The sequence below is a fragment of the Gadus morhua genome, chromosome 5 (assembly GCF_902167405.1).
Source record: "Gadus morhua chromosome 5, gadMor3.0, whole genome shotgun sequence".
Taxonomy (NCBI): Eukaryota; Metazoa; Chordata; class Actinopteri; order Gadiformes; family Gadidae; genus Gadus; species Gadus morhua.
In genome coordinates, this window is record NC_044052.1 from 24615504 (window position 1) to 24635144 (window position 19641).

Below are 19641 nucleotides of genomic sequence, written 5' to 3' on the forward strand. Positions count from 1 at the left end.
TGCCCGATGCTCTTATCTTCAGGTGTAAATCAGACATGGCACGCAAGGATTTCCTCTTTAATTACTTTAAATAAAAACAAATATATTACAATTTCTTGCTCTTTACATTGTTGTATTTTTATTAACTTTTAATGCTTATGCATAATGTTTATCCATTTAGGACTAACTCATTACATTCATGCATTTCTTCATTTGAATCAGGCCTGACTTTAGTCTGGGCTGAGGACAACAGCTCAGTACCTCAGTACTCAGTAACCCCAGCTCAGTACCTCAGTACTCACTGACCACAGCTCAGTACCTCAGTACTCACTGACCACAGCTCAGTACCTCAGTACTCACTGACCACAGCTCAGTACCTCAGTACTCACTGACCACAGCTCAGTACCTCAGTACTCACTGACCACAGCTCAGTACCTCAGTACTCACTGACCACAGCTCAGTACCTCAGTACTCAGTAACCACAGCTCAGTACCTCAGTACTCAGTAACCACAGCTCAGTACCTCAGTACTCAGTAACCACAGCTCAGTACCTCAGTACTCAGTAACCACAGCTCAGTACCTCAGTACTCAGTAACCACAGCTCAGTACCTCAGTACTCACTAACCACAGCTCAGTACCTCAGTATTCAGCTCAGTACTCAGTTCAGTACTCAGTACCTCAGTATTCAGCTCAGTACCTCAGTACTCAGTAACCACAGCTCAGTACTCAGTACTCAGCTCAGTACTCAGTTCAGTACTCAGTTCAGTACTCAGTACCTCAGTACTCAACTCAGTAACTCAGTACTCAGCTCAGTACCTCAGTACTCAGCTCAGTACCTCAGTACTCAGCCCAGTACCTCAGTACTCAGTACTCAGTACCCACCTCTCCTCCTCTCCTGCAGGCGGAGAACATCCTGCTGCTGGAGCTGGACATGTCCCCCCCCACCATGTTCACCCTGAACCTGAACGGAGCCCACCTGGAGAGGGTCTTCTCCCCCCGTCCCGGGGTGACCCCCAGAGAGAGGGGCCCGGCCGCCCGGGTCCGCAGGTCCCGGTCCTGGTAGGGTCCCCGTTCCCTCGTCTCCTCTCCTGAAGCCTTAAGGGCAGAGGCCGCTGAGTACGAGCGCTGTCCTGCTTTAATATTCAGAATCAGCCAACGCTGTAACGCTGTAGCAGTTAGAACAGCTATACGTTATATGCTCTGTAAGGTGACCTTGGGTGTCTTGAAAAGCGCCTCTAAATTAAATGTATTATTATTATTATTATCATAACGAAGCAGAGGATCATGGCGTCATGGGAACCACAACGCTATCCTTTAGTACGACCCTATTCATGCGAGTGAGGTCCAGAGGGGACGTCCTTGTTTTACTGTGCCTGACTGCAATGTCCAGCAACTCGTACTTCATTAACTCTTATATACTTTTTACACTTTTATTTGATTCTAGGTAAACTGGTTTAAACTCATTCATTTTAATTAATACTACACCTGTAGGTATAATTATACAATTTTTGATACAATTAACACAGAAAATGTAATAAGTTACGTTTGACCCAACCAGAGGGAATCACATGACCCCACGACCTCCATACTGACTCCTCTACTGTGACCCCGCTGACCTCCACACTGACTCCTCTACTGTGACCCCACTGACCTCCTCACTGACTCCTCTACTGTGACCCCACTGACCTCCTCACTGACTCCTCTACTGTGACCCCACTGACCTCCTCTCTGACTCCTCTACTGTGACCCCACTGACCTCCACACCGACCTCAATCACTGACTCCTCCCCCTGTGACCAGACCCACCTCCTCACTGACTCCTCCCCCTGTGACCCCACCGACCTCCTCACTGACTCCTCCCCCTGTCACTGACTCCTCCCCCTGTGACCAGACCCACCTCCTCACTGACTCCTCCCCCTGTGACCAGACCCACCTCCTCACTGACTCCTCCCCCTGTGACCCCACCGACCTCCTCACTGACTCCTCCCCCTGTCACTGACTCCTCCCCCTGTCACTGACTCCTCCCCCTGTCACTGACTCCTCACTGACTCCTCCCCCTGTCACTGACTCCCCACTGACTCCTCCCCCTGTCACTGACTCCTCCCCCTGTCACTGACTCCTCCCCCTGTCACTGACTCCCCACTGACTCCTCCCCTGTCACTGACTCCCCACTGACTCCTCCCCTGTCACTGACTCCTCACTGACTCCCCCCCCTGTCACTGACTCCTCACTGACTCCTCCCCTGTCACTGACTCCTCCCCCTGTCACTGACTCCTCACTGACTCCTCCCCCTGTCACTGACTCCCCACTGACTCCTCCCCTGTCACTGACTCCCCACTGACTCCTCCCCTGTCACTGACTCCTCCCCTGTGGTTAACAGGCGCTCCCCTTATGCTCCGCCCAGGTACCAAGCCCCCCAGGCGCAGCGCGTCGCCTCCTCCTCCTCCTCCAGCTCTCTGGGCTCCGGGGCTCAGGCTCTGTCCGACCCCCCCGTGAGGCAGCGGCCCTCCTCCGCCCTCTGCCCGCCCCTGGGGGGCCCCCCACGCACTGCCACGGCCGAGGGGCCCCCCCCCCAGGGCCACGCCCCCGAGGCCGCGCCCCCCGGCGCCCCGTAGGACGGCAGTAGGAGTGTGTACGTACCGCAGACTTGGGGTTCACTTTTGATCATTACTTCAGGTTTTTTATTTGGTTGTTAAAGATTGTGTTTGGGCATGGGCTTCTGACGTTCTGTGAGCATGTTTCGATGTAACCAGATGAACTTTGTATTTATTATGAAGTTTAGGCTAAGTTTAGTTCTGGGATGTGGAGCTTCTTCATTTGGCTGGTTGTTGTTTTATATCCAATGTGGCCCAAAGCATCAAACAAATGTTTCAAGTTATGTTAACTAAAATGATAGAATTGTAAAAAAAAATCTTTGTTGAAAATGTCTGAATCAGAAAAATGGGTTGGTTATCAACCTGATATTCTCAGCATTACTATGTAATAATGCTTTAATGTCAAAAAGACCAAAAGCGACCAAGTACTTAAGTGGGGTGGGGGTTGGGTTCCCGGCAAAATCAGTCTTATTTTTTATTGTAAGAACCTAGGATTTTGAGTGAAAAAAAACATTGCTTTAAGTTATATTATTGCTGAATTATTTGTGATCCAAATATTTGACGAATGTTGCAATGCTCTCTTATTTATAGTTGCCTTATTTTCATATGGTTGTACAATTGCTTGTATAAACGCCATTACTTACAAACAAGAATAAACAAAATAAAATGTGAACTTTGAGTACACCGAATCCTAACCGAGACCCAAACTGTGTGGATCCGAGTTGCATGTTTGACGCGCTCTGAGTGACAGCGCTACATTGTACAGTAAGATGACGTCACATGAAGTCACATCGCCCTCCGTACAGCAAGATGACGTCCCTCCCAGAGTCACTTGACCCTCCGTACAGTAAAATGACGTCCCTCCCAGAGTCCCATGACCGGCCATACAGTAAGACGTCACATGACCCTCCGTACAGTAATATGACGTCACATGACCCTCCGTACAGTAAGATGACGTCTCTCCCAGAGTCACATGACCCTCCGTACAGTAAGATGACGTCTCTCCCAGAGTCACATGACCGCCGTACAGTAGGTCCAACATGGCAGACGGAGAGCGGGTCCTCCGCGGTAACTAAAGCAACACTTCAAACCCGCCGACACACACATTAGAACAACACAAGACCGCAGCGATGAGGGAAAGGCTGAAGAAAAAGAAGGGCAGGACGTGGGCGGAAGCCGCTAAAACGGTACCGTGTTCTTATCCACCGCTTGTTATGGTTGTTTTCCCTCCGCTTGTACCACTGTGTTGATGGGTTCACGACCCGCCGCTGGTGCAGACCCACCGTGGACCTCACAGCCCCCCGGGGGTCTGGGCTGCGACCCGCCGTGGACCTCACAGCCCCCGGGGGTCTGCCATCAGGACCTACAGGTTTACTTTAGAGCAGGGATCACTACGGACCGCGTTCTGTCTCCGACCCCAGCCAGAGAAATGCGTGCGTTGTTGCGCCCAGACGTGGTCTGTCCGTCTGTCTATCCGGCTGTCTGTGGCCGCCGAGGAAACCCGTCAAAGCGTCGCTGGTGCTGCTGCGGGGCTAGCTTGTTAGCTCCACGGCGACACTTCCACTGACCTAATGTTTACACGTCGCACAATAAACGGTCTGAACCCACCGCCGGGGCCGTGTTTGTTGTTCTTCTTCCCCGCTAGCTTAGCATGAGGCTAGTGGATGGGCGCCTACCTGCCGTCCGAGGAGCGTCTTGTTTTGCTAGCCTAGCCGCTAAGCTAACACGCACAACATGTAAACACAGGAGGATCAGCACTGTCGTGGTCTCCTGGTCACCTCCTCTGGTCTCCTTGTCTCTCCCGGTGTTTTCCTTGTCTCCTTGTCTCTCGCTGTGGTCTCCTTGTCCCCTTCGTCTCTCCCTGTGGTCTCCTCTTCTCTACCTCTGGTCTCCTTGTCTCTTTTTCTCTCCCTGTGGTCTCCTCGTCTCTACCCCTGGTCTCCTTGTCTCTCCCTGTGGTCTCCTTGTCTCTCCCTGTGGTCTCCTCGTCTCTACCTCTGGTCTCCTTGTCTCCTTTTCTCTCCCTATGGTCTCCTCGTCTCTACCTCCGGTCTCATTGTCTCTCCCTGTGGTCTCCTTGTCTCTCCCTGTGGTCTCCTCGTCTCTACCTCTGGTCTCCTTGTCTCCTTTTCTCTCCCTATGGTCTCCTCGTCTCTACCTCCGGTCTCATTGTCTCTCCCTGTGGTCTCCTTGTCTCTCCCTGTGGTCTCCTTGTATCTACCTCTGGTCTCCTTGTCTTACCTGTGTATCCTACCTGTGACTCCCACCTATGAATCTTTGTGTTATTGACATTTTATTTGACAACTGTCACATTGTTAATTTTTTCATCATTCAACTATCTAAATCTCCTTTACGTTAATATATAATTCTCTTTTAGCCTGTGTTAAAAGTGAGATAAAAGACACAAATGAAACGTAAACAGTATCTTATTTAACAGGAATTCTTCAGAGGTTAAACTGTCCCCATGAATCACACTAGGGTGATCACCAGATAGGCTACTCAAAAGCATAACAGCTACTTATGAATATATAGTAAGCCACCTAAACTATATCTATTTCAGGGTTCCGCCAATATAGATGGATCATGTAATTTAAATCACATTGATCTTGCTCATAGTATGAGCAGGCCATAACATAAAATAAAATCATATATGTGATCAGGTCAAACTAATACTATTACTTTGGTAATAGTATGTTAAAGAATAATTTTATCTTTCTATTATAGGTTCTGGAGAAGTATCCCAACACACCAATGAGCCATAAAGAGATCTTGCAGGTGATCCAAAGAGAGAGGCTTAAAGAAATAAGGTAAACAATAGAACCCTTAGTGCTGTTCATCAGTGTATTAGGCAGTGCAGGCGAGGGCATTACCGTGCTCTCCGCATCGTATGACATTGTCTCCATCACCCATTTTCTTTTGAGCACGGGTCATTATTTTAACTCAGGTTTTCTAATTGTTTTATTTCCTTTGTCGTTTCATTGTCACTGTTGTCATCCAGAAGGTAAGAAAAAGCTAGCCAACTCTCCCCCAAACAAATCCTTGCCAAGTGATTTTGTTTGGTTATAGCTTCTGCTTGTTATTAACAATAACATTTGCTTTCTTCAGTGAGCATAATTACAGTGACTTAGCCCCTCAGACCTGCGTGAAACCCTAACCCACCTGTTGCATAACATCCTGACTCTGAGTCTACATTGCTTTGGCCCAGATTGTCTTCAGGCAATAAGATGAGGGATCGTGGTATTGAAATAGGCAGTAAAGTTCTGCATGAAACCTTTATTGTGATGGTCCCAGCAGGCTTTACGAATGTTAATGATCATTGATCAGTTCAGACAAGCTCTCTGACTTACTGACTCTGACAGTCTCTCTGTCTCTCTCTTTGTCTCTCTCTCAAACATACATTGTAGTTACTATCAGTGCTTTAACAAGCTTCAAAATGTCTTCCAAGTAAACAAAATATGTGCATCGAGTTCCTTTGGAACTTAGATCAGCCTCAAACTAAACCTGTGCGTCTGGGAACGTCTTCCACCAAAGATACTAATGACAATTTCCCTGTAAACCCAGGTCATTTAATTCATCAGCATGATAACTGAACCCACCCACGACCCCCGTAACTCCTCTGTCCTTTCCTCTTCTCTTCCATCCCTCTCCTCTCCTCTCCCAGAATCTCCTCTCCTCTCCCTGAATCTTCTCTCCTCTCCTCTCCCCCACTCTCCCCCACTCTCCCCCACTCCCCTCTCCTCTCCCCTCCTCTCCTCTCCTCTCCCCTCCCCTCTCCTCTCCTCTCCTCTCCTCTCCCCTCCTCTCCCCTCCTCTCCTCTCCTCTCCTCTCCCCTCCCCTCCTCTCCTCTCCCCTCCTCTCCTCTCCTCTCCTCTCCCCTCCTCTCCTCTCCTCTCCCCCACTCTCTCCCCTCCTCTCCCCTCCTCTCCCCTCCTCTCCTCTCCCCTCCTCTCCCCTCCCCTCCTCTCCTCTCCTCTCCTCTCCTCTCCTCTCCTCCCCTCTTCTCTTCTCCTCTCCTCTCCTCTCCTCTCCCCTCCTCTCCTCCCCTCTCTCTCCTCCCCTCTCTCTCCTCTCCCCTCCCCTCCTCTCCTCTCCTCTCCTCTCCCCTCCTCTCCTCCCCTCTCTCTCCTCTCCCCTCCGGTCTGTTTTACGTGGAACCAGATGGGTAATTTACATTTCTGTGCCGTGATCTAGTGGAACTTCGCCGCTGGCATGTCTGAACGCCATGCTCCATACCAACTCCCGGGGAGACGAGGGCATCTTCTACAAAGTTCCTGGCAGAATGGGCGTCTACACACTTAAGGTTAGTTTAAAGCAATATGCAGAACAAACTTCCCTTCCCTCACTCGGAAAAATCCACGTTTTGTTCAATAAGCCTGACCCGGCCCGTATCCTCATATGTCTGCGATCGACAACAATTAACAGCTAGAATTTTTCTTAATTGTTATTACCAATAATTATTTTCTAACCTTTGTTTCAGAGTAACGTTGACCTCAATGTGAGCGTATTGCTGCCAAGTACGCCGTTTAGGAAACAGACGACGCATAGGCTCGGCGTGAAGGCATGGATGGGGTGGTGGAAGGGTTGGATATAGGCCTGGTTGCTACGGAAACAGAGTGGGCGTGCGCACGTACTGAACGGAAACTGGACCGTAGTAAACTGCATATTGTCAACGACTGATGAGAGAACTACAAGTTCTTATTCTCTTCCCTCCGCAGCCTCATCCTCGTTCTCCAAACGCACGTCTCCGACCAGAGACCCGCCGGTAATGAGCGCGATGTGTTTCTGATTCTAGAAGGAAGGCTCGGACGGGGTCAAGAAGCTGTCGGGGGAGGTGCACGAGGAGGAGGACGAGGAGGAGGAGGAGGACGGGTCTGAGGAGAGCAGTGAGGACCTCTCAGACTCGCCCAGCAGTGAGAACAGCAGCAAGGTGCTCAGCCAGGAGCGTGACGGCGGCAGGTGGCGACGCAGAGGTACGACCGCCCCCAGACCCTGACCGGCCGACCCACCCCCAGGAGAGGCTAGGGCTTAGGGCTTCGACTCCCAGCCCAGTGGTTCTGGGTTCTGACCCCAATGCCTAGTGTCCTCGAGCAAGATGCGAACCCCTACCTGCGTCTCAGTCACATGTATCTGAAATCAATGGAAGTCGACCGGGGGCTCTGTCAGCTAAATGACTCATTAATATTCAAAAGGACTCACAGTCTTTAAGGAGGACATTCAGTCACCAGTTCTAATTGAACCGTTCACAAGGTCGCATTGGTGATCTGTTCAGAGGAAATCCTGAGATGATCTATTTGTTATTGGAGAACTAGAAAAATCCTCATGGCTTTCACAAAGCACCCCCCGTGGGATCGAATGCCGGCTGTGTTCTGTTCCCGTGGGAGTGACCTGCTTTACTGGGCTCTTGTGTCATGTTGCATATGTACAACACTAAAAAAAACAGAATCAAATTCATAAATCACTTGTCACGACACGTTTCGCCAGGTGTTCTGTTCGCACAGCCGTGTTGCTTGGCCTCAATACCAGACCAACCCTTGTAATTGTTACATGGTTAGTCGACAGAAGAGTTCCCCCCCGGGCCGTGTGTGAAGATAACCTGTGTGTCTACTGGGAGCCTCATACCTGGTGGCGTTCTTCACCGGCGGGGAAACCTGATCTTCCTCACCAACCAAACTGATGCTTGGCTTTAATCCTCGTCACATCATTGTGCTCAGAGTCCGTCGTCCACTGAGTTCTTAATTCCGCTTGTTTGACTTGAAGCTGACATGCAGACTGTTGGAACAGGAAGAGTGTGACCAGCAACCACTTCCTCATAACGAGTGTGAAACGGTGTGACGAAGCAGCCAGCGCCACACGATCAGCCCTGCCTGCAGCAGAGATCAGCGAGGCTCTCCGCCGACGTGGTTTGTGTTGGCTCGTCCTCCACAACTTTAGTTTAAATGAACAAACAGTGTCGACCAGCAGAGAGAGGCCAATGCAGGCGGAAGGACAGAGGACAGCCTAAAGACAGCTTTGGCGGCGCCACGATGTGTGAGTAGGGTCTCAGTCGTATAGGAAGTGGACTCGCTGTCCGCAGGCCTTCAGGCCCCTGTAATGTAATCTACGGATTTGTGCGAGGATGGGGGGTTTTTGGTTCCCTCAAAACAGGCCGGGTGGCGCTGTGCGGACGGCCTCAGCGTGGGCGTCCCGGTACCGTGTTCATGTACTCATCTGGTTGTTGTTGGTTTGATGTTTTTCAGTTCCTACCAAGCTGGAGCCGCTGCCGCCCTCCTCCCCCCAGCCCCGCTGCTCCTCCCCTCTGGTCCCGGCCGCCAAACTCATCTCCCCCTCGCAGAAACACGGCAAGAAGGCTCTGAAGCAGGTAGGCCCCGCACGGAGGGAAGCTCCGGGGCTCATCAGAGGGTTCTGACGTTCAGTGGGACGCCTGGCCCTCAGGCTGCTGTCAGTGCTGACATGGAACAGTGCAACCACAATACTACTACACACGCATGCACGCACATATACACACGCACGGCGCCACCGTGGGATAGAGTCCTGACCGCACCCCCCAACACTAGACCAAGCGCCCTGGCTTCATGAATACCACTGCTGTCGGTCTTAGCTTCCCTCGGCCTCCAACGAGGCAGCTTGTCAGGCCTCTCTTTGTTTAACGTGTCGTTGCTAGTTATGGTTCAAGTGGAAAATAACGAGGGAGCAGAAGAGGGGGGGGGACCTCCCTGTTTTTATTCGGCCGCCCGACGCCATTTGTGTCTTAATCACATTTCACTTGATTGCACGGATCCTAATTCACTCCATCTGTGTGGCGGTGGGATTCAATGCCTCGTAAGACCAATTTAATTATTTTTATAAGGCCGCAAAAACCCATGGTTACATGGCAGTTTGGAGAGAGAGAGAGAGAGAGAGAGAGAGAGAGAGAGAGAGAGAGAGAGAGAGAGAGAGAGAGAGAGAGAGAGAGAGAGAGAGAGAGAGAGAGAGAGAGAGAGAGAGAGAGAGAGAGAGAGAGAGAGAGAGAGAGACAAGCAGAGAGAGAGAGCATTGGAAGTTCTTATATGGATCTAACATTCAATTGCTGAACGGAAACGTTTTTCGACTTCTTGTGGAACGGTTCCTTGATGATCGTCCCATTATTGTTCAGTTTCCAAGGTGATCCATCGAGGTTCCCACCACAGACGTGTACTACCCCAGGGAGAGCGTGACGGCCTTATGTAACGCGCTCCTCTTTGCAACAGGAGGGCTACTTGAGAAAGAAAACATGTTCTTCTTTACTCCATCATGGAGGATAAGGGCTGGCGTGTGCGAGTGGGCGGGCCCATACGTGTGTGATGGTGTTACTGTATCTGTGGTTGTTGTTGTTTGTTGAACTATTGCTCTGCCCGGTCAGGCCCTGAAGCAGCAGAGGAGCCAGCGGCGCCAGGGGGGCGTGGCCTCCAGCCAGCGGCGCCAGGGGGGCGTGGCCTCCGGCCAGCGACTCATCCTGAAGACGGTCAAAGACACGGCCGACAACATCTCCCCCCAGACCGGTGAGTCCCTGATCAACCTGCACCTCGTCCTACCGGACCCTGCTACCTTCAACCATTCTGACAGCTCGGCTGGTCGGCTCGCTGAAGATATGAGAGGGGCGAGCGGAGAGAGAGAGCGCGTACCATTAAGGCTTAGTCCTGACCGCAGCGACCAGGGTTAGATTCCCGTCTCTGTTCCTCTGCTGCATGTCCTCCCTCTCTCTCCCAGACCGTCCTGTCCTTCTCACTCTATCATAAAGCATAAACATGCAAAATCGACCGTATCGTTTATTATGCATGCTAAATAACCACAATACTCTGAGGTCTTTGTATGAGGTGAGGTGGGCAGCGGAGCCTCTCCTAACAGATATGAGGGGTCCCCATCAGGGCTCTCACGTCACTGTCCTCCCCCTCCGTCCACAGACCTGTGTCTCGGCCCAGGACCCAGGACCATGGCGCAGCGAGGCAGCCGGCTCAGCCCACGTGAGTGAACCTGTCAGGAGAGCACCTCACAGGGCCTGTAGTCCTCCTTGGGCCAGGCAGCCCAGCCCCCTACCTGCTCCTCAGTTCCACGTTCGCTACAAATGTTTTAATGAAGTCACATCGGACTGAAGCCTCTGCTGACTGTCTCAACTAACACACAACACTGAGGAGACACGTACACTTCCTGTGCAGCACAGCGTCGTATTATCCCAGCCCAGACCCGTCCGTGTGTTTGTTTTGCATCCCAGGGCAACTCAAGCGCACCAAGTGTGAAATAGATGTGGAGACGCCCGACTCCATTCTGGTGAACACCAACCTGCGGGCCATCATCAACAAGCACACCCTGTCCGTGCTACCCCCCTCCTGCCAGCAGAGGCTGCTCAAGCTGCTGCCTGTGGTCGACCAGCAGGTGGGGCTATTGAGCCAGGCGCAAAGTACACAAGGATAAAAATGATTCACAGAGAAAAATGATTTGGATGAATTGGTGGATGGCCTCACTTTACTGTTGATCCATAAACAATAATCCACAGTCTTTTTCAAGAAATGGTTCCGTAAACAATAGTGGGTAAACAATAGCCTGTATAGAATTATCCAAGAAGTAATTAAACACTGGTATCGAAAAAAGTAATTTTAATTTTGTTTTGGGGTGATGCCGCTGGCGATCGGCCCGACGATGGTGACCATGACAACCAGCCTTCTTCCCTCCCCAGGCCTGTCTGGACGGCCTCCTGAAGGTCACCGGCTCGGCACTCAACAACGAGTTCTTCGCCTCGGCGGCCCAGTCCTGGAAGGAGCGTCTGTCTGAGGGTGGGTACCCCTTAACCCCACTGAGGGTGGTCCCCATTAACCACACTGAAGGTGGTCCCCGTTAACCACACTGAGGGTGGTCCCCATTAACCACACTGAGGGTGGGTCCCCCTTAACCCCACTGAGGGTGGTCCCCATTAACCACACTGAAGGTGGTCCCCGTTAACCACACTGAGGGTGGTCCCCGTTAACCACACTGAAGGTGGTCCCCGTTAACCACACTGTGGGTGGTCCCCGTTAACCACACTGAGGGTGGTCCCCGTTAACCACACTGAGGGTGGTCCCCATTAACCACACTGAGGGTGGTCCCCCTTAATCACCACTGAGGGTGGTCCCCGTTAACCACACTGAGGGTGGTCCCCGTTAACCACACTGAGGGTGGTCCCCGTTAACCACACTGAAGGTGGTCCCCGTTAACCACACTGAGGGTGGTCCCCCTTAACCACACAGAGGGTGGTCCCCCTTAACCCCACTGAGGGTGGTCCCCCTTAACCACACTGAGGGTGGTCCCCCTTAACCACACTGAGGGTGGTCCCCGTTAACCCCACTGAGGGTGGTCCCCGTTAACCACACTGAGGGTGGTCCCCGTTAACCACCACTGAGGGTGTCCCCCTTAACCACCACTGAGTGTGTCCCCCTTAACCACACTGAGGGTGGTCCCCGTTAACCCCACTGAGGGTGGGTCCCCCTTAACCCCACTGAGGGTGGTCCCCATTAACCACACTGAGGGTGGTCACCGTTAACCACACTGAGGGTGGTCCCCATTAACCACACTGAGGGTGGGTCCCCATTAACCACACTGAAGGTGGTCCCCGTTAACCACACTGAGGGTGGTCACCGTTAACCACACTGAGGGTGGTCCCCCTTAACCACACTGAGGGTGGTCCCCCTTAACCACACTGAGGGTGGTCCCCGTTAACCACACTGAGGGTGGTCCCCCTTAACCACACTGAGGGTGGTCCCCCTTAACCACACTGAGGGTGGTCCCCCTTAATCACCACTGAGGGTGGTCCCCGTTAACCACCACTGAGGGTGTCCCCCTTAACCACCACTGAGGGTGTCCCCCTTAACCCCACTGAGGGTGTCCCCCTTAACCACACTGAGGGTGGTCCCTGTTAACCCCACTGAGAGTGGTCCCCGTTAACCCCACTGAGGGTGGTCCCCGTTAACCACACTGAGGGTGGTCCCCCTTAACCATACTGAGGGTGGTCCCCGTTAACCACTCTGAGGGTGGTCCCCGTTAACCACACTGAGGGTGGTCCCCGTTAACCACACTGAGGGTGGTCCCCCTTAACCCCACTGAGGGTGGTCCCCCTTAACCACACTGAGGGTGGTCCCCCTTAACCACACTGAGGGTGGTCCCCCTGAACCACACTGAGGGTGGTCCCCCTTAACCACACTGAGGGTGGTCCCCGTTAACCACACTGAGGGTGGTCCCCCTTAACCACACTGAGGGTGGTCCCCCTTAACCATACTGAGGGTGGTCCCCCTTAACCACTGAGGGTGGTCCCCATTAACCACACTGAGGGTGGTCCCCCTTAACTACACTGAGGGTGTCTCCCTTAACCACACTGAGGGGGTCCCCCTTAACCACACTGAGGGTGGGTCCCCTGGACCACACTAGGAGGGTTCCTGATCTCTGGGGTGGTTCCTGATCTCTGGGGTGGTTCCTGATCTCTGGGGTGGTTCCTGATCTCTGGGGTGGTTCCTGATCTCTGGGGTGGTTCCTGATCTCTGGGGTGGTTCCTGATCTCGGGGGTGGTTCCTGATCTCTGTTTCCAGGTGAGTTCACTCCCGAGCTGCAGCTCCGGATGAGGCAGGAGATTGAAAAGGAGAAGAAGGTGGAGCGTTGGAAGGAGGCCTTCTTTGAGAACTACTATGGAGAGAAGTAAGTTCTCCTACGCAGGGATTAGAAACATTCTCCGGCCTCCTGCCTACAAGTTCTCCAAATTGTTCCTTTATGCATTCATCTCTACATATCCCCTCCTCTCCCTCTCCCTCCCCCCTCTCCCTCCCCCCTCTCCCCCCTATCCCTCCTCTCCCTCTCTCTCCCCCCTATCCCTCCTCTCCCTCCTCTCCCCCCCTCTTTCCCTCTCCCCCCTCTCCCCTCCTCTTCCCTCTCTCCCCCCTCCCCTCCTCCCCTCCTCTCCCCCTCTCCCCCCTCCCCCCCTTTCCCCCTATCCCCTCCTCTCTCCCCCCTCTCCCCCTCCCCTCTCCCCCTCTTCCCTCTCTCCCTCTCTCCCCCCTCCCCTCCTCCCCTCCTCTCCCCCTCTCCCCCTCTCCCCCCTCCCCCCCTTTCCCCCTATCCCCTCCTCTCTCCCCCCTCTCCCCCTCCCCTCTCCCCCTCTTCCCTCTCTCCCTCCTCTCCCCTCCCCTCCTCTCCCCCCCTCCCCCCTCCTGCCGTGCAGCTCCGGGCTGAGCTACGAGGAGGCGCAGAGGGAGCTGATGGAGTCTGATCAGGACCGGCCGCCCTGCCCTCCTCTTCCTCCTCCTCCTCCTCCTCATCACCAGCGCTCCTCTGAAGGACCTGTGGCCGAAGCAGCTGAGCCCCGGGGCCCCGAGGACAGAGCAGTGGGGGCCCGGGGCCCCGAGGACAGAGCAGTGGGGGCCCGGGGCCCCGAGGACAGGGCAGTGGGGGCCAGGGGCCCCGAGGACAGGGCAGTGGGGGCCCGGGGCCCCGAGGACAGAGCAGTGGGGGCCCGGGGCCCCGAGGACAGAGCAGTGGGGGCCCGGGGCCCCGAGGACAGGGCAGTGGGGGCCCGGGGCCCCGAGGACAGCAGTCCCTGTCCTGTCCCGACCAGACCCCCAGACCAGTCTCCCAGACCCCCGCTGGCCAGCAGACCGCCGCCCGTCATGTCGCCCATGCGGACGCGGCGGGCGCGTCACGCGGAGGACCGCCGCCTCAGCCGCTTGGCCCCGCCCACGGCCCCGCCCGCGTCGCCGGGGGAGACGGCCGTACTGCCGGGTCCGAGGCCGGCAGAGGACGGTCTGAAGCCGCTGGTGGCGGAGCGGGCCCTGGGGGAGGGGCCAGAGGTGAGAGCGGCCGCCCCCGAGCCCCCCGACAAGAGCAGCCCCCGACCCCCCAGGGCCCCCCCAGAGGCGGCGGGGCACCCCGGTCAGCCCGCAGGGCCCCTCCGTACCAATCCCCCTGGGGCCCCAGAACCGGGGAAAAGGAAGTCCCCCAATGAGCCAGAGGGGGAGAAGACCCCCGAGAAAAGACCCCGAACCTCCTCGCCCGCTGCAGCAGGCCCCGCCCCCTCTCCAGCAGGCCCCGCCTCTTCTCCAGCAGGCCCCTCTCCAGCAGGCTCCTCCCCCTCTCTAGTAGCCTGCTCCACCTCTCCAGCAGGCCCCGCCCCCTCTCCAGCAGGCTCCTCCCCAGCAGGCCACGCCCCCTCTCCAGCAGGCCCCGCCCCCTCTCCAGTAGGCCCCTCCCCCTCTCCCGCAGGCTCCTCCCCAGCAGGCCCCGCCCCCTCTCCAGCAGGCCCCTCCCCCTCTACAGAAGGCCCCTCCTCCTCTCCAGCAGGCCACACCCCCTCTCCAGCAGGCCACACCCCCTCTCCAGCAGGCCCCACCCCCTCTCCAGCAGGCCCCTCCCCCTCTCCAGCAGGCTCCTCCCCCTCTCCGAGGGCGTCGTCCACGGCGAGCCCCTCCAGGCCGTCTTCGATGGCGCATCAGAAGGTTCCGCCGCTCAAGGTGGGTCCTCAGGGGGGGGGGGGGGGGGTCCTCAGCAGCAGGGAGCCCCCCAGGAGGTCTCCGTTCACCGGGGGGGGGGGGGGGTCCTCAGCAGCAGGGAGCCCCCCAGGAGGTCTCCGTTCACCGGGGGGGGTCCTGCTGTCCAGCTAGGGTTTAACGCTCCGTCTGTTTGCGTCCGTTTCAGATTCCCGTGTCCCGGATCCTGCCTGTGCCCGTCTCCCCCGTCTCCCCCGGCCCGGGGTCCCCCCGCCCCCCCCCGCCCCCCCTGGGCAGCCCGGGCCGTCCCGGGGCGCGCACGCTGGCCGACATCAAGGCCAAGGCCCAGCTGGCCCGGGCGCAGCGCTCCGCAGCGGCGGCGGCGGCGGCAGCAGCGGCCTCAGGGGCGGCGCCCGAAGGGGCGGGGCCGGCGCCCGGGGGGGCGGGGCTGGTAGCCGGAGCGAGTGTTAGCGGTGAGAAAACCCCCAAAGCGCCCCCTCTCAGTCCAACCTCTCCCCGCCCGGCCCCGCGGCCCACGGCGCCCGCCCCCCCCCCACGGGACGGCCTTCCCCGGGGAGGTCCCGCCCCCCAGAGAGAGGGGTCCCGCGGCCCCGGGCCCCCACTGCCTCCAGAAGCCCCCCGAGGGGTCCCCACGGGGCAGGAAGGGGGCGGCGGAGCAGCCCGGCCCCTCCAGCGGCCCGGGGCCCCGGGTCAGCTCCTGCACCCCCGCCAACAACCCGCTGGTCACGCAGCTCCTCCAGGGGAAGGAGGTCCCCATCGAGCAGATCCTCCCCCGGCCCCACGCCGGGAGCAAGGGCAAGGCGTGGCACCCGGCGGGCCCCCCCCCCCCGCCGGGGGGCCCTCCCCGATCAGCGTCTCCACGGCGACGCCCCCGACCGGGAGACGCAGGAGCAGATCCTGCAGGCGCTGATGCAGAGGAAGGCGTCCCAGCGGGGGGGGGCGGTGGGCGGGCGGGGGGCCCCCCCCGCGGAGGACCGGGGGGGGGGCCCCCCGCCCGCCCACCGCCCCCCCCCGCAGCCCGGGGACGGCCTGCCGCGGCCCCGCTTCTCCGTGGGCTGCCTCCGCAGGAGGACGGCGCGGCCGGCCATGACGGGGCACTACCTCCTCAACGTGGCCACGTACGGCCGCGGCCCCCAGAGCGGCCCGCGCCGGCCCCCCGCCGCCGGAGCCCCGCTGCGGGGGGCGGCGGACACACCGCAGGACGGGAAGGACGAGGACCTCCCGCCCCCGACGGCCGGCCTTAAGGAGGAGCAGCAGGGATGCTCCGTCGCCAGGCAACAGGAACCCACCGGCGCCCAGCACCGCGGAACGGCCGAGAGCGAGGCCGGCCGGCGAGGCTGCGGCCCGCTGGGCCAGGAGGCCAGCGCCGAGCCAGCCCCGCCCGGGGCAGGAGCCCCGCCCGGGGCCGGAGCCGCGCCCGAGGCCGGAGCCCCGCCCGAGGCCGGAGCCGCGGCGCGCAGCCCCTGGTCTCGGGCGGACCAGAGGAGCCTCCAGCGCGGCGACGGCCGTCAGGGGAGTCCGGAGCCGTGCCCCACGGCCCCGGACCTCAGCCAGCGGCCGAGCGCCGCCCAGACGCAGAGGAGCCCCGCCCACCGGGACCAGGACGCGGCGCTGGGGTCGCCCTACGGCGGCACCGTCGGCGCGTCCCCCCCCCCGCCGTCGGAGCGGTCGGGCGGCGGGGGGGTCCACGGCAGCGTGATGTCGTTCTCGGTGACGGTCACCACCATCCCCGCGGGCCACACCCTGGCCCCCGGCCCCCCCGGGGAGCCCTCGACCGAGCAGAGCTTCATGGAGGGGGGGGGCCTGGAGGAGGTGCAGTCCAGGTGCTACTGCCGCCTCAAGGCCATGATCATGTGCAAGGGCTGCGGAGCCTTCTGCCACGACGACTGCATCGGGCCCTCCAAGCTGTGCGTCGCGTGCCTGGTGGTGCGCTGAGCCCGCAGTCTTCATCGTCGGCCCCTTCCTCCTCCTCATCGGTCGATACGCGTTCCTTCGGTTGTTTCCAGTCGAGAGTTGGTTGGAGAAACGGAGACGTCCTTTGAAACGGATCGGGCCCCAGTGAGCGCCCTGGGGGCCCCAGTGAGCGCCCTGGGGCCCGTAGGAGGGTCGAGACGGCCCTGGAGGGCCCGCTGTGTGGCGGGCCGGTGGGGCTGCGGCTGCCCTTTGGTTCAATCAGCAGATCTGGGAGGAATATGTCACCTGAGTGCAATCTGGCAATGTTTGCACTTGGCTAGGGTTAGTGTGGTATATATATATTTTTAAAGAGACATAAGTATAGTTTTTAAAAGAGAACAAGGAGGGAAAATATAATATTCTTGTTATTTTTGTAGAATACAATGACGTTATGTGTGGTAGACAAACACTTTTTATCGTGCGGCCTGAATGGATTGAAAAAAAGGGCAAACATAATGGTTCATAGTAGACGACCAGGCAGGGAATGAGAACTCTCCCAATCTGTTTTAGAGAACAGCACTGTACGCCGCGTGCAGTAAATATAGCACTCAGATTTTACAAAAACAGATATATAGCAGCTATACTTCGATACTTCCTCAAATCTATAACATCATTTTTTTCAACGATACTTTTAACAAAAGGAGAAATCAAAAGCACGTACCCCCATTACACCAAGCCCCCTTCGCACTTAACCTTATTTCTTAGAAACAGTTACAGGAAGCAACAGTTCCTCACAATGCATTGAGTCGAGAAACACAATCACAACAGCTGCGCCTTCAATGTACAGCGCGTCACTCTGAGCTGGGGTCCAGCAGCTGTTCTGGGGGTCCACAGGAGCAAAGACGCCCAGCAGAAGAGCCACTCTGGTTGGTTCTTCAGTTTGTCTCCGAGGTCACAGACAGGCTTGTAAATATCGTTCCCCACAATGCATCGCTTCTCATTGCTTCTCAATTTTTATTTATTTTTTTAACGGAGAGAGATTTCTAGCTGGGAGGGACAGTTTAAACACTCACTGTACGGAGAGAAAATCAATGGGTTTATTGTCTTTTTACTTTTGCACTGTAAATATTTGCCGATTTATATTCCTAACGTTGTAATACTCCTGTAGTACACCTTGCTTCGTATATGCCAGGTTTTATGACTGAATTTATGAATGACTGAGTGCTGTGGAGAAAGAGGGAGAGAGAGAGAGAGAGAGAGGCCGTATCATAGAGTGTACGTAACAAGGAAGAGGTACTCAAAGACCCGCTTCAAATACACTTTAAAGGAAGGCAATTCATTTTAGAGGCATTTTGGTCAAAGCTGCTGAAATTGTCTACATCCCAACAATAAATCAGTTGTCCCGTTAAAAGATACAAAAATCCAAAAAGCTTGTACAATCATTTCTTAATAACACCCATCAAATATTCTGGGCAACACGCCATTATTGGAAATAAGGTAATTGTAAAAATATTTTTTTATGGAAGCAGGTGTGTGTGTGTGTGTTTGTGTGTGTTTACGCGTCTTAATTGAAAAATAATATATGTTCTATTTTTCAGTAGTTCGAGGTACGAAGCAGATGATTAAACATATATTACTTCCATGGTAACATGCCAAAGTCACCTTAAGAAAACACGATTAGAGCTTGTTTTCAACCTCTCACTAGCTAAACAAAGTTAATATATTTTAATTAATATATTTGGATAGAAAATCTATTTGCTTTTTTTTTATTCACAGGGTATGTACTATATATGAATATCAGCTGTTGGTTATTCCTGGGATGTCGGTCTTGTGGACAAACCACCATGAAGAGAGCAACTGTTTTTGCTTTTTCAAATTGCCCAGGTATATATTATCTATCTATTAGTGCTGTCAAGCGATTAAAGTATTTCACGATTAATCGCATTAATGCCATAGTTAACTCACGATTGATCGCAATTCTTTTTTCTATGCTAAATATCCCTTGATTTCTTTGTCCCATTAATTGTTCTCATTTTAATGCTCTTATCAACATGGAGAAGTGCATCGGCTTGCCTTGTGCAAATGTTTTTTTATTGATAACAACATTGGTATATACTGATCAAAACAGGACAATGCAAAAAAAAAAAAGCCTATAGTGCAATTAAAGGATGAACATACAAACATACTGCCTTGAACATAGCAGTCAGGCTACTGCTTCTTTGTTTTGAGCCAAAGAAAAAAAAAAAATTAGTTTGCGCCGTTAATAACGTGTTTAACTGACTGGCTGACAGCACTAATATCTATATATTATATATCTATGCCGCAGGACCTGTTTTTCTATATCATTTTCTCTGCCATAGAGAAGTTGTCTGACGTTTGTATTGATTGCTCTATGTTCTGGCTGCATCATTGATACAATATGGAGGAATTACCTTGTAAAAAACAACTATATATGTTTATATTAAACCCTTTTGAGCCCCTCTTGAGCTGAGCACATTCATCAGGTCAATTTCACTCCATTTTGATATTAAGAGAGACTCTGAGATCTGTTAAAATTATATTTAGCTATCTTATACAATCCCATCTCGTTTCAATATATCAAGAGTAGTTCAATTAATGTTTGGAACCACATTGATAACAATTAATTTTTGGACTCCCAAACTGTCTGGGCATATAGTTGGCCAAACATCGTTGGGACT

At 55.0% G+C, this 19641-nt stretch overlaps 2 protein-coding genes across 2 annotated transcripts in view; both read left to right on the top strand.

The window, feature by feature from the left end:
* The window catches only part of kif3cb (kinesin family member 3Cb), an 8678-nt gene extending 5407 nt beyond the window's left edge, over nucleotides 1-3271 (top strand). The window contains exons 7-8 of the mRNA XM_030355764.1: nucleotides 881-1038; nucleotides 2383-3271. Coding sequence (XP_030211624.1) covers nucleotides 881-1038; nucleotides 2383-2593 — 369 coding nt within the window. The 3' untranslated portion in view covers nucleotides 2594-3271. The remainder of the gene's footprint in view (nucleotides 1-880; nucleotides 1039-2382) is intronic.
* Nucleotides 3272-3279: 8 nt separating this feature from the next.
* Nucleotides 3280-18371, top strand: asxl2 (ASXL transcriptional regulator 2). Its single transcript, XM_030355766.1, is given in 15 exon segments — nucleotides 3280-3759; nucleotides 5297-5379; nucleotides 5571-5573; nucleotides 6765-6873; nucleotides 7366-7543; nucleotides 8810-8931; nucleotides 9952-10090; nucleotides 10493-10552; nucleotides 10801-10961; nucleotides 11263-11359; nucleotides 13142-13247; nucleotides 13768-15052; nucleotides 15237-15552; nucleotides 15554-15857; nucleotides 15859-18371. Coding segments are annotated over 15 exon segments (4146 nt in total). The 5' UTR covers nucleotides 3280-3702; the 3' UTR covers nucleotides 16985-18371.
* Nucleotides 18372-19641: the final 1270 nt, after the last annotated feature.